Below are 15,027 nucleotides of genomic sequence, written 5' to 3' on the forward strand. Positions count from 1 at the left end.
CCAAGTCAGCCTGTGAATGGCTAAGCGGGCTATTACTCTTAAGATAAGAGTGACAGCCTGTTTAACCAATCACCGGCTGACTGGGAAGGGACAGCACCATGGCCTGTGATTGGCTGAGTGGGCTGTCACTCGAGAAAGCGGTATTGCCCGTCCTAAATCAGCCTGTGATTGTCTTTTGCAACGTTCGAAACGAATCTGGGTTCAGCAGGTTAAGTTCACTCATTTCTATGAGGGATGTATTTAGTCTGCATGAGATCATGACAAGTAATTTAATCACATGCAACAAAAAAAAAAGCAAAAATGTCAAGTCAGAAAAGAAAAGACATTTAGCATAAAATAGTTTATTGCTGTAAAATAATATTGAGGATAGCATGCAAAAGCTTTATACATCCTCCTTAAAAGCAAATCCAGACATATTTTCTCTTGTAACACTAAACATCATATACAGTATATAAATGAAGGTACATAAAAAGAACTTCTATAACACATATATAAATATACACTGAAATACAAAGTGCTTTGTGTAGGGTTTCCCTTCTCTCAAACATATGTACATTATCTTTATACAGACATTCTGTTTTTTATAGATATGTAAATATTTTTACAACAAAAAGTTAAGCGTATAGGCAAAATATTAAGAGAAACGACGGCACATAACATTAACATATAAAAGATAAAGAAACATTAAAAAGAGAATAATGATAAAACATTACAAAAAAAACTTTTATAAGATTGCAATAGCTCCATATAATGAAATACATGAAGCCAAAGAAGGTAGAATGCAGTTTAGTATGGATGTTCTCCGCTTTGTCCCTGCGTGAAGATATGATATAAACCTACATTGTTGGCACCTTAAACAAACATTTTCTCTATTGTGGAATAAAGTACCAGCAAATAAAAAAAAAATTTTTATATTTATGTTGGTTCTGCTATGGAGTAACCTTAATGACATTAAATCACAGCTTAGAAGCAGCTTCATGAGACAGTCTGTAGGCAATATGGCAGGGACCTGGTGTTCTCACAGGTAGCCGCCTTGGTACATTTGAGAAATTGGTTGTCTGGTACCTGGTCTGACAGTGAAGGTCATTCCTGGTTGGTGTTTACTTTGTGCCCTAGGGAGACTAGAGAGAATAGAGCAGTTTAGAAGCAGAACATAATAAGATACCTTAAAGGAGAAGTTAGGCGAAACGGATTATTACTATGGCAGGGGGTGGGGGAACATAATAAAGAACTTATATACCAGTCCCCTCGCAGCAGCACCTCACCATCCTCCCATCTCTCCTTTTCTTGGTACATCATTAGCCGATGGGAAAGGGTGGGAGATAGCCCACTCAACCAGTCAGTGACTGAAGCAATATCCTGCCTTAGTCACTGACTTGCTAAGCGGAGAATCAGTCAGCCGGGTCAAGACCTAGTAGTGGGGAAGATATAGAGCAGTGCTTCTCAAACTTTTTCTACTAGGGCCTCACCCAACAGACCAAGGTAATGCCTGGGCCTCACCAGAATGACCAAGAGGGTGCCTGGGCCTCACCAAAGTCTATTTAAAAGCTAAAAATAATGCTAGGGCTACTTTTCACCCATCTTACAAGCTCTAGATACTAATAAAGCAAGTAATAAATAAATTAATAGTGTTGCTAAAATGGAGATTTTTGCAAACAGCAAAAGAACTGTGCAGATTATAGTTACGTTTCTGAAAACTGGCTCCCCAGCTGGGCCTCACCAACAACTAGGGGGCGCCTCACTGGTGAGGCCCACCTCACAGTTTGAGAAGCACTGATATAGAGAATACTGACAAGGGTCCAGGAGCGGGACACAGCACTGAGAGGCCACCAGGGCTGGTAAGTATAAGTTCATTAATATAGCACCCCCACAACCTGCCCTAGAATTAAAAAATGTTATGGCCTTGGACTTCTCTTTTAATGTCCTTTTACATTACACAATTTTTCTGTCACCTGTATCGTTTGCGCAGCCATATATATTCATATATCTGTGCTGTCATTTTTCCAGATCACACACAGCAGTACATACTTATCTTCTGAGCTGCTGCTGTGATACGGCATCCTGTTCTCCAGCTCTCCCGTCCAGCAGCTGTGTCTTCAGTCCTCACCTCCTCTGGCTTTCAATCATTTCGGAGGAGGCGGCGATCTGAAGATTCAGCGGCTGGATGGGTACAGCGGAGTAGGCAAGTATGTACTGCTGTGGAAATATGAACATTCCTGCTCTCAATTAGCCTTTATCGTTATCGGTCTCAAATCCTCTTTACAAAGAAAGTTGGGTCCCCTTGTGCCTCCAAAACATCTGAGTCGACCACGCCGCATTATAGCCATGCAAATCCTTATGCTTGATCATTTTTTGCTCAACACATCAGGATCTGACAGTTTAATTGCTGCCAACTACTTGAAAGTTTTCTTTGTTACAATAAATGTTATTGATATGAGCTGTCAGTGGCTATAAATGTTATGGTTTGATGGTAGACATCTTATTATGGTAAAGTGCTATCTTCCGGCAGGGGGACATTTAACAGGTAAGAGCATACAGGTGTGTATCCAGCTGTACACCTGGAAGAGCCTGCTCATTTTCTTGACAACAATATACAGAAGTGACTGGAAGAGTTGGGGGGGGTCGTCTTATAAGCTGAAAAATACGGTAGTCCCCCCCCCTCCCCCCCCCCCCCAAAAAAAAAAATCCCCTTTTTTACCTCTACTTTTTCTCTGTGTTTGTTTTACTTCTGGTAAAATTACTGACATAAATAAGGCCCAAAATATGTCCTTTGCAATATCCAATAAAAATATTTTAATTAAAAAAAAAAAAAACACACTAACCTGGCTGATGATGGTTTTCCCACTGGGTAATCCGTAGTTGGAGATCTGTATCGCTGATCAGTCATTGGTGGTACTATTCGACCCTGAGGTACGAATCTTGATGTTGTGTTGGAACGTCGTGGATCTAGAACCATATTAGAACTTGTCTGTCCATGTATATAAGCCCCTGGCAGAGTAGAAGACCTTAAGGAGCTTGTACTTTTCCCATGGTTCCATGAACTCTCTGGTTCAGGCATGTACAGTCGCCTCTTAATAAGCGAGCGACTCTGTGCAGTGCCATAATTGTCATTGGAGTAACTGTTATAGCCAAGGTTACTTGTGGTCGACAGGGGAGCATAAGGCTGAGTAACTGAATTACTTCTGTCGTAGTTTGGAATTAAATCAGACTCAAGACTTGTTCTACGATCAAAGTCATATGCTCTGTTTTCCCGCTGAAGGCCACTATTAATGGATGGTACTGGGCTATTCATGAACTCTTCTGGAGGTGGTATAATTCCATATTCAATTTCATTATCCATTTTTCGTCCAGGGATAGGTGAAGGAAAAGAAGAGATATTAAAAGAAGGAGATTCAGTTGAACTTGGCACGGTGGTAGATATCTGGTTATCAAACTTTGTCGATTTCGGCTTCAAATACTCTTCATGCCTTTTTGTGGTAGAAAACGGTATTTCAGCTGAATTATAAAGATATGGTACACTGAACCTGTCATTAGAGTTGTCTGTATCTCTACCCAAAGTACTGCTCATATCAGAAGACTGGGGCTCTGCGTCCCTCCAAGTTGATGAATATGGAATATTGTCTGAATGTTGACTTGAGTTATATGTAAAACTGGTAACTTCTTCCTCCGTAGAGTTTCGGATATTTTCTTTATTAGGAACAACGACAAATGTATTAGCCCTTCGCTCACTATATGGAGAGGCACTTTTTATGACCCCACTTGTAACAGAAATTTTTGGAAGATTTCCCCTCTCGAGGGACTTGGCTTTTTGTGCTCGCTTCTGTGCTGCCATTAGTAAAGCCATTGGAGAATTTGCGTCAACCTGTTCTCCAGTGACAGGGTGGGTAATTGTACTTTCAGCCGGAGATTTGGGAGGCGATTCTGGCCTAACAGAGGGTTCTAAAAATTCAATTTCTGTATTTTGAGGAACACTGTCAAGATTGATGCCAACTTCTGTGTCTGGTTTTGAAACTTCTACTGGCAGTTCTATACTAATGCTTCTCGTTGATACCTTTGTTTCACGGTGTGGCTTGTAGGTTGGAATAGAATCATCCAACACACCTGCTGTATTTGTGTCTTTTTCAGGTGAGGCAACTGGCAGTGGAGGAACAGATAAGTCAAGAGTTGCTTTTGGAATTTTGCTTTGTACCTCTGAATATGTTGGCTTCTCTGGTTTGAGAATGGGACTTGCTGGTAAGTAGTCTGGCTCAGGAATCTGAATATCCATTTGGTTACTTTTAGGCACCCATTCAGAACTGTCTGTATCAGCATCCTCTCTTTCAAATTTAGCAGGTAGCAGAGGCACTTTTAGCATTAATGAATTCACCAACTTATTTTCTCCTCCTTTTGGTTGTGAAACATTTCCATTAGAATTCTTATTTGCCTCCATACGAGAATTTTTCAGCCGCTCCCCCTTCTCATCTTTTTTTGGAGAGAATAATGCTTCTAATTCACCTTTTATCTTCCCAACTCTGGCTTTTTGTTCATCATCAACACTTGGGGGAGAATTTGTCTGTGCAGGTCTAACCTCTATAGACTTTGGAACTTTTCTCAGGGTCTGCTGCTTTGCTTGTAAAGCTTCTAGCAAAGGTACCGAATTTGATGGACCATCAGAGCTTGGCAACGGTGGAGGTGCAGGTGGGGCCTTTGGTGGTGGTGGAGGAGGAACAAGTGCTGGGGGGTTAGGAGTGACAGAAATAGTCTTTGGCTTTGGAGAAAGCATTGGTGAAGGCATACGTACTACTGGTGCAGCAACTGAAGGAGGAGCAGGTGGTGGAGCTGTTGATTTTATAGTAGGTGGAGTCTTTGGTGGTGTAACATTTTGAACAGGTCGTGGAAGGGGGTTTAATAATTGCTGATTTGGTGGAAGAGTCATTGATGGAGGTGGTGGTGGGGCCTTAAAGGGTGGTGTGGGAGGACACTCGTTTACATTTTCTAAACTTTTTCCTCGTTTTAGATTAACTTCATTATCTATTCTAGTCAGCCCCTGAGGAAATATGTCCATCTCCTTTCTTGTTAAAGAGTTATGTTTAGACCCATTTGATAATGAAAGATCACTTATAATAGGTTTGATCGAAATACATTGAACAGTAGGCTTTGATGTTTTGTTAAGGGTTAGAGTATTACGTTTGTTAAGGCTTAGAGTATTACGTTCCGTATCATTATGGGAATATTTTTGTCCTTCCCCACCTTGTTCATGAACTGATGTAAATTCACTTAAATTGTTATTAAGCTTATAGGGTTGCTTTGGGTGATCTTCCTTAAACATTGGTGCAGATTCAATTTTGTTATCATTTATGGCATCTCCATTCTTATTTCCCTTATTTAATTCTACTTGAGAATTTTGTAAAGCATTTGTGTTATCTTTTTTAGGCCCTCTAGAGTTAACAGAGTCTGTCATATTTGCTGGTTTTTCTATTCTTTGATCAGAGTTTTCTGAGAAATCTGGAAGATCTTCCATTATCAGCATTGATTTTCTCTTATTCAGTGTATCGTTAACCGGTTGCTGTCCTGGGCTTAATGTGTAGAGTTTGGCTTGAAAACTTGGATTAAAGCTAGAAGGTACTGGACACTGGGGAGGATCTTTGGAAGAATTGGTGTTCTGAGGCTCTTGCAACTGTATTGAAGATGTCCTGGCTGGGGCTGGAGGAGGTACTTTAAAGGACCTTGGTAATGTAGATTGAGGCTCCACACTGAAATTGGTCTGCCCCTGGTTATGTTGGAAGGCAGCAGGATTTAAGGAATATCTATTAGGTAAAGTCATGGGCAAGTCTTTTGACCCTGCATGAAGAACAGTCTCCGATTTCCATTTAGTTACATTATTTGTTTGATTCTGTTCTGATTGATCTGTTGGCAAATAACTGGGTGGCATAGGTACAGAAGAATTTGGGGTTGGGGGTATAAAGTCTGGGGGACTTGGAGATGATGGAGACGAAATAGCTGATGAAGGAGGGCTTAGTTGTTGTTGCGGTGGTGGTGGAGGAGGAGGAGGTGCCATGGTTGGAGGTGGTGGAGGTGGCATAGATGGTGGTGCAGGGATCTCCTCAAGATCATCATCATGATCATAATAATTATGTAATCGAAGATCTCCAACAGAACTATACATTCTGTAGTTTCCATTCAGCTTCGAGCCATTACCTAGACATCACAATGAATAGGTATAATTAAAACAATGCACTAAAATTAAAAAACAGGCAAAAAAAATCTAAAGGCGATTCATCCAGAAGCAAGTCTGCAATGAAGGATGCATTGAAACCGGTACACGTACCGATTGCGGCTGCAGCAGGAGCTGTATACCCGAAAAAAAGCAGTTTAATCACTCGGGAGTGTGACAGGCACAGGGAGGTAGTCATCTGGGTGGCTCCTGCCCGTGTCTAGTCACCGCGCTCTGCCTGTCAGCGCACTTAGAGGGATGATTGACAGGCAGAGTGACCAGTAACGGACCTCTCCGCCTTTCCATCATTCCCCCGAATCGCTGATCGATTCGATCGAATCGCCAGAGAACGGTGACTAGACACGGGCGGGTAGCTGCCCAGATGACTACCTCCCTGCCTCTGCCTGTTAGGCGCCCGGGTGATTAAACAGCTTTTTTTCGGGTATACAGCTCCTGCTGCAGCTGGGCCAGTACTTGCCACGGCTGCTGCAGGAGCTGTATACAGCGGTTAGCAGTGCTGAAGCACAGGAGGACGGCCCGGCGTCTTTGATTCAAGCTCCTCTCCTCCCCCCTCCGTGACGTCCTCTGCTCATGCTGGCACGCCTTCTATGCTAAGCCACCAGGCAGAAGACAGGAGGCGGGGCTGTGCGACCAGAGCATAATGGAGGGGGGAGGAGAGGAACTCGAATCACAGACACCGGGCCGGCCTCCTGTGCTTCAGCACTGCTAATTAGCATATTTATATTTCGGCGGATTTAACAGCAACCGAGCAACAGATTTGAAAATGCTCCACAGCGTCGGATTCTAGAGAACAGCGCCAACAGGATGGTATGCATATGTCTATATTATTGTTTAAATCCCTAAGCATGGTCTACTTATTGTTAGTAAGAATGTTGTACATTTAATAACACTTTAATTTTGTACATTTAATAACACTTTAATTTAAGAACTCAAACTTGTTAGATCAGCTTTCGCTCTTAGGCTGTTAACTTCTCTGCATCTTCAAATTTCAGCAATATTCCTAGTAAGAGTTCTAAAAAAAAACTTAATAAAATATACAAAAAAATAATAAAGACATACCTATAGAGGTGTTTTCAGTAAATCCTGCTGGAACTGAAGGGGTTGGCACAGCTAGTCCTTGTGCCTCTGTGGTCTGAAAAGAATAAAATGAAAAACGATCATTTTACTCTAAATATTCAGAGACTTGGATCTTTCCTGCAGGGATGATGATGCTTCACAGGGACAGGAGAGGGCAATTACACACACTATAATTATATATATATATATATATATATATATATATATATATATATATATATATATAAAATTCACATACACACACCACCACCAGCAACATATACATTGTATCCCATTTCCACAGGAAGTAATTCTCGCTGAAAACTCTGTGTGTGAGCGGAATCTGCCGCTTGCCCCCCGCGCTCCCCCTTGTCCACCTGTCACATAGGCTCCATTATATGCTCGGGTGGATTCCGTCCCCCCCCCCCCAAAGAAATGACATGTTAATTCTTTGGGCGGACAGTGGAATCCGCCCGACCCTAGATAGGAGTCTATGAAGCCAGAGGAGAGTAAATCGGGAGCACACAGGGAAGAGCGGCGGATTCAGCATGGATTTTTCTGCAAGAATTACTTTGTGTGCATACATCCCAATATAGGAAATCAACTGTCTATACAGGACGTATACTGCATATACTTACACTAGTAGAAAACTGCAGTATAGGTCTCGCTCGGGGACCCGGCCTTGATTTTAAAGTTGCTGTGCCAGAGTCATCCAGGAATGAAAATGCATTGTGCACTTCATCTACAAATTATATAAAAAATATATTAATATAAATATATGGTACTTTACCAGCAGCTTTCCCCTCTGCAGCAACCATCCCTCATTTGTAGCTGTTACTGAGCAAGTGGGTGAAGACTATCTGCTATGATGCATCTAACTAACCTTAACCCTTTGAGGACCAGGCCCAAAATGACCCAGTGGACCGCGCAAATTTTGATCTTAGTGTTTCCGTTTTTCCCTCCTCCCCTTCTAAGAGCTCTAGCACTTTCAGTTTTTTATCTACAGGCCATGTAAGGGCTTATTTGTTACAGGAATAGTTGTACTTTGTAATGGCGTCATTCATTTTACCATAACATGTATGATGGAATTCCAAATATATTATTTATGAAGATATAAATTGGTGAAATCGCAAAAAAGAATGCAATATGGTAACGTTTGGGGGGTTCCTGTGTCTACGTAATGCACTATATGGTAACAGCGACATGATACAATTATTCTATAGGTCAGCCCGAACACAACCATATGCAGGTTACACAGATTCTCTAATGTTATATATGTATTTTTTTATGAAATCCTTTTTTTTGGCAATTAATTATAAATAAAATGGGACTATTGTGACACTTATAACAGTTTTATTTTTTCACCTACGGGGCTGTATGGGGTGTCATTTTTTCCGCCATGATCTCTAGTTTTTATTAATACCATATTTGTGAAGATCGGACGTTTTGATCACTTTTTATAAATTTTTTTATATATATAATGTAACATAAAATCGGTAATCTGCGCACTTTTTCCCCTCTTTTCGTGTACGCCGTTCACCGTTCGCAATGACGCTTGTTATATTTTCATAGATCGGACAATTACGCACGCTACGGTATATTATATGTTTATTTGTTTATTTATTTTTATGTGTTTTATTTATATAATAGGATAGGGGGGTGATTTCAACTTTTATTGGGGGAGGGGTTTTGGGGTAGTGTGTTAGTGTTTTTAACTTTTTTTTTTTTACACATTTGAAGTCCCTTTGGGGGACTTTTACATTCATTACTTGGATTTCTACACTGATGAATGCTATGCCATAGGCATAGCATTGATCAGTGTTAACGGCGATCTGCTCATTGAGCCTGCCTGTGCAGGCTTAGAGTAGCAGAGCGCCGATCGGACCGCACGGAGGCAGGTGAGAGACCTCCGGCAGTCCGTTTTACCGATCGGGACCCCCGCAGTCACACTGCGGGGGTCCCGATCGGTAAGTGACAGGGGACTCCCCCTGTCACTTACACTTAAACGCCGCGGTCGCGCCGCGATCGCGGCGTTTAAGGGGTTAATGACACGCGGCAGCGCGATCGCTGCAGCGTGTCATTGCCGGTGAGGTCCCGGCTGCTCACTGCAGCCGGCCCCCACCTCCTATGAAGCGCGCTCCGCTCCGGAGCGCGCTTCATAGCGGGAATAACACCCAGGGCGTACAGTTACGCCCTAGGTCGTCTGGGGACAGACTTCCATGGCGTAACTATACGCCCTGGGTCGTCTAAGGGTTAAAGAGTCACTGTCGTATTTTTTTTTTTTTTTGCAGAAATCAATAGTCCAGGCAATTTTAAGAAACTTTGTAATTGGGTTTATTAGCCAAATCTGCCATTATCTGCATGTAAAAAGCCTTTTCCCAGGTCCCCCCCTCCTTCCTCTTTTTCATCCACTCTGAAAAATCTGAAAATTGTGACTTGTTGCAGGAGACGTCCCCTGTCTGCTCTAGGGAGAGGGGAGGGGGGAGGAGGAAGGAGGGAGTTAGCCGGCAGCAGAAAGCAGATAACAGAGGATTACAGGCACAGAGCTGGGTGACAGCTGTAATCCGAGCTCAGACAGGTCACTGGTGACTGTCACAGGAGATATCCCGTGAGGGATTTGTAGATTAACTCTTTGTTGTCCTGTTTTGGTCAGGGGGAGAGCTTCAAACTGCTTTTTCATGATAAAAATGCATTTTTCGGATAATAAACCCAATTACAAAGTTTCTTAAAATCGCCTGGACTATTGATTTCTGCAAAAAAAAATTCACGACAGTGACACTTTAAGCTTTGCATGCACGGCCATGGGCAGGATCAGGCTCTCACACAGACAGCCCCGTCCTGTACTGAGGCAAGCTCACCTTGTCAACATCACCTTGTCAACATCATCACAGGCCTTACCTAGGCAAAGTGGGCCTAAAGGCATTCAGGGAAGACACAATCTACAGCTTCTATCCATTCGTGTCTTTACAGATCACTGGTGATATAAATCAGTGTATGGGGAGGGCAGGGAACACATAGAAAACGTGTTCTCTGCCCATCTGTTCCCCACAGTAAAGGGGGGGGGGTGTTAAAAAAAAATAAAAGAAAGAAATTCAGACATACTGCATAACACAAACATGTTTTGCGTGAGCATAAAAGGCTCAAGCATTAAAGGGGCACACCAGAGAGAAAAATTGTTTAAATAAACTGGTGCTAGAAAGTTTTGCAGACTTGTAAATTACTTCTATTTAAAAATCTCAAGTCTTCCAGTACTTATTAGCTGCTTTACGACCTACAGGAAGTGGTGTATTCTTTCCAGACTGACAGTGCTTTCTGCTGCCAACTCTGTCCATGACAGGAACTGTCCAGAGCAGCACCAAATACCCATAGAAAACCTCTACTACTATGGACAGTTATTGACATGAACAGAGGTGGCAGCAGAGAGCATTGTGTCAGACTGTCAAAAAACAGACCACTTCCTGCAGGACATACAGCAGCTGATACATACTGGAAGGCTTAAGATTTTTAAAGGAATAAATTAACATATCTATATAATTTTCAGTTAATATAAAAACATTTTTCTTCCCTGGAGTTCCCCTTTTACACATTCCTATCATGCAGAATGTAAATTATGACAAACACAAAAAAAAAAAAAAAAAAAAAGTGTTTTACTTTGTTCTCCCTAGGTCCCATCTGCTTTTGTGTTTTTAACAAAAATTTCATTACTAGTAAAGGAGGAACATATTTTGAAAGTTATGTTCGGATTGTTTACCCGGATGCGGGCAGGGACTAGCTTAACAAACCACCACATATGCATGTTGCCAACTTCACTTTGGTAATCAAATGACTTGTCTTGCCCTCATCGTATGAGCTAAATACGCTCAGTGCTGTTTTTCATATAAAAAGTTCATACTAAAAATATGCAACTGCTAGTAAATATATTTCACCTCTGTAAAACACCCATTTTAATCTAAAATTTTACAAGACAAAGCAGATTAACGACAAAAATAAAAGACCAATGAAAATTTGTAAAAAAAAAAAAAAAGTTATGTAATGCATAATACCAAAATAAACACAATGGGGAAGTAATAGGAAAAATGAAAGAACATATGCAAATAATCAAAGAAGGAAAATTGAAGTGGAATGACGTCCTAGACAAGAGGTTTTTGTAAGCGCCGCGTTAAACGGCCCAACATTACATTGGCACTTGTTTACCAAGCCCATACACAGCTCAATTATCATGCTGCAAAGGTTGCACAGACATTGACTTGCTTTGGTGTAAAATAACAAAGAGATGTACTTACCTGTCCAGGCTCCTCCAGTCTTGTTACTCCCTCACCACAGCCACCTTGGTAACTCCTGATCCAGTCTCTAAAGTGACAGGCCGCTAAGCCAATTATTAGTAGAGACAACACTGCGGGCAGTGATTGGCTGAACAGCCTGTCACTTTCGAGGCAGATTTGGAAGTGTTGGTGGCTGCTGCGGAGAATGTGGGGGAACACAGAAATATGGCAGCGAGACACTGGGGAGTCCGGACAGGTAAGTATAATTTTTATTTTCTTCCCAGAGCATTAGTCATTTCTTATTTGTTTTTTTAAACATGTTAAAAGACAACAATGAGACGATAATTGTTTTTTTGGCTGATCGTTGTTTTTATAACACAAAACAATAATCTGCCGGATAATCCTGATTTGGTAAAATATCACTGCATGTAAGAGTTCGTATGTATTTCTGTCCTGTGCATGAGTAACACCTAATTCTGGGGTACATTTAGGTTCCACTATGCCTATACAGATTTAACTGTTGTAAAGCTGGAGGTTTCCAATCATTGTGACAGTACATTTCTCTGCAGGGGTTAACCTGATTATATCATTTTTCTTGACTACCATAGACATCACATGCACTGCGAGGCATTGTAAGTTGACATCAGCAGAGAAAGTCTGCTCCTCTCATACTGACCAGGCGCTGCTTGCCTTGGCAGGAGTAGGTTTGTGACATCGGGGGAGAAAATAGTCATGTGACATACAAAACAACAGGGAAAAGAGGTGTTCAGATAATGTTAGTAAATTGGCAAATGATGTTACCTATTTAAATTTAATTGCACGTTTTTCATAACTGGACAACCCCTTTAAGCTCTAATTCTTTTCACAACTACCTCATGACTAATCCCAGCTCTACAATGTGAATTTCTCCAGCGTCAGGGTTGGCTTTCCCTTTTTACCTTGCCATACCTTCCAACTGGCAGAGCTGGACAAGACAGATGCCTATGGCAGCTCATGGTCCTTGTCATACACCTACAGGTCAGCGCTCACCTTTCTTCTCTGCTTCTAGGTAATTTACGCTCCCCAAGACTCCAACAGAGGAGTCCGACGTTACATATCACTTGCACAGACCATCGGGCGGCAATTTCTCTTAGGCAGGACCAGCTTCTGAAGTGGGAGTTGCTCTGCCCTAAGTGCCGGGGTGAAAGATTACCTTTAAGCTATGTTTCACTTATAGCAACAAATCTCAGACACACTGGATCCTTTAAGTGAATCTCTCACCCCCTACCACCTATGGAGCTCGCAGGACTGCTGAACAGATATGATTGAAAGGCATCAGCGCAAACCTTTGTAATCTGTGTCAGTGTTTTTCCCTTTCTTAAAAAAGCCCTCTATTCAGGCAATGTATAGTGTCAAAGAGGTGGGGCCTATTGTTCCCTGGGCTCTAGCACCACACACCTAATTATTGCTGATTAGGCAAAGAGGCGGGCATACAGCACAGGGAGGTGCAGCAGTGCTAAGGTCCAGCAAAATATAGTCCTTACCTCCTTGACACAATTCAGTCAGAATACAGGCCTTTTTATGAAAAGAAAAAAGGATACAGGCAATAAAGGTACAAATGTACAGGCAATAAAGGTACAAGTGCTCGTATTATCATCTATTCAGTGGTGCCACCAGCTCAATAGGTGGTCCGTCGAGCGGGGGTAGAATTAAAGAAGCCTTCCTAAAGAAGCCCCATCACCAAGCACAGCACACCCCACTCTCCGACAGTGTGCCAGACCTCCCTACACTCCTGTAGCCACTTACCTACCTACGCCATACTTACCTACTGTGCAGTAGCATTCTCCTTGCTGCAGTCTCCATGCTCTGCGTGAATCAGTATATCAGAGAATAAGTATAATCAGGGACAGTCAAAAAAAATATTCCTCAAACACTCAAAATCCTGCTATTGGCAATAGTGCACAATTAGGATATAAATTACATTAAAGGACAACCCCGAGGCAAAATGTATTTCTTAATATGTTATTACATAAGGAAAGTAGGACAAATTCCTAATGTACACTTATTATGGGAAATGCACATATAGTGCTATTTTTTCTCAATTTACTAGATCAGGGAGGCTTCAATTTCTGTACAAAAAAAAAAAAAACAAAAAAAACAATGATGTCACAAATCGGATGTATATCATATGAAGTGTTCAGCAGGGGGTGCAGTATATGGACAAAATACATTGTAAAAATAGCTAAGTCATTTACTCTGCTTTTATTCACAAAATACACCTATAGTGGCCCCCCCAACCTCCCCAGACCTGTAGTGTAAGGACTAACCCCCCCCCCAAGGACCCCCAAAGTCCCCCCTGGGCCACCCCAAACAGTGGGGCTGGGGGGGGGGGGGGCGAGCCAGTTGCACCACAAGTTCCAGCAGCCCCATACTGTGTGTCGTGGACAGGGCTGCTGGCACTTGATGCATTTGGGGTGGCCCAGGTGGGAGTTTGGGGGTCCTTTGGGGGGTTAGGGGTTACACTACAGGGCAGGGGGAGGTTGGGGGACCACTATAGGTGTATTTTGTAAATAAAAGCAGAGTAAATGCCCTAGTTAGTTTTACAATGTAATTTGTCCATCTACTGTACCCCCTGCTGGACACTTCATACAAATTACACCCGATTCGTGATGTCACAGTTTTTTTTTTTTTAGAGAAGTTGAAGCCTGTCTGATCTACTAAATTGAGGGAAATAGCACTATATGTGCTTTTTCCATAATAAGTGTACATTGGGAATTTGTCTAACTTTCCTTATGTAATAACCTAATTAAAAAATATATTTTTGGCCAGAGTTCTCCTTTAAACTCCATCTTGCAGAGTTGTTAGTGCTGTATTGATGATGCTATTGTTTATTTTTTCCTGTTCTTCCTAGCTGTATACAAGCTCGGCCCAACTTCTGGCTATATAGCTAATGATACCATACTATAAAAAGCTATGAATCCATCTATAAACTCTGGTCCATCCATAAAAATGACAATAGGTATTGCATGAGCAATAATGACTAGTTTGTTGAGGGGAAAAAAAACAACATGATAATTAGTGATGAGCGAATAGTGAGATATTCGATATTCGTACGAATATCCCGCAAATATTCGAATATTCAATCGAATATTCGATCCCATTAAAAAGTCTATGAGAACAAGTATTCGATTATTGAAAAAAATCTATTTGACCATATGGAGGGTGAAACCGGAAGCTGGCGGATTTGAACGCTTATCAAATATTTATTGAATATTCACGAGATATTATTATGAATATCGAATATTCGAATATCTCACTATTGGATGGAATAGATATTCGATCGAACAGTATTCACTCATCACTAATGATAATGTTATGACCACTGATGCATATTTCTCCTGAAACCTCTATTCCCAAATTATCTGAACACAAATCCTTGTGATCCACCGGCTTTACATCAAACCCACCTCCAAATTGGTACTGCAGGTGCACCGCCCAGACACCTGCTGTCCCTGG

At 41.7% G+C, this 15,027-nt stretch overlaps 1 protein-coding gene across 1 annotated transcript in view; it reads right to left on the minus strand.

The window, feature by feature from the left end:
- Positions 1–325: 325 nt before the first annotated feature.
- The window catches only part of LOC138767786 (uncharacterized protein C6orf132-like), a 28,406-nt gene continuing 13,704 nt past the window's right edge, over positions 326–15,027 (minus strand). Inside the window, exons 2-5 of the mRNA XM_069945557.1 lie at positions 7,909–8,012; positions 7,274–7,346; positions 2,823–6,177; positions 326–1,121 (exon numbers count right to left, since the gene is read on the minus strand). Coding sequence (XP_069801658.1) covers positions 1,019–1,121; positions 2,823–6,177; positions 7,274–7,346; positions 7,909–8,012 — 3,635 coding nt within the window. The 3' untranslated portion in view covers positions 326–1,018. The remainder of the gene's footprint in view (positions 1,122–2,822; positions 6,178–7,273; positions 7,347–7,908; positions 8,013–15,027) is intronic.

This window comes from Dendropsophus ebraccatus, chromosome 11, assembly GCF_027789765.1.
Source record: "Dendropsophus ebraccatus isolate aDenEbr1 chromosome 11, aDenEbr1.pat, whole genome shotgun sequence".
Classification (NCBI taxonomy): domain Eukaryota; kingdom Metazoa; phylum Chordata; class Amphibia; order Anura; family Hylidae; genus Dendropsophus; species Dendropsophus ebraccatus.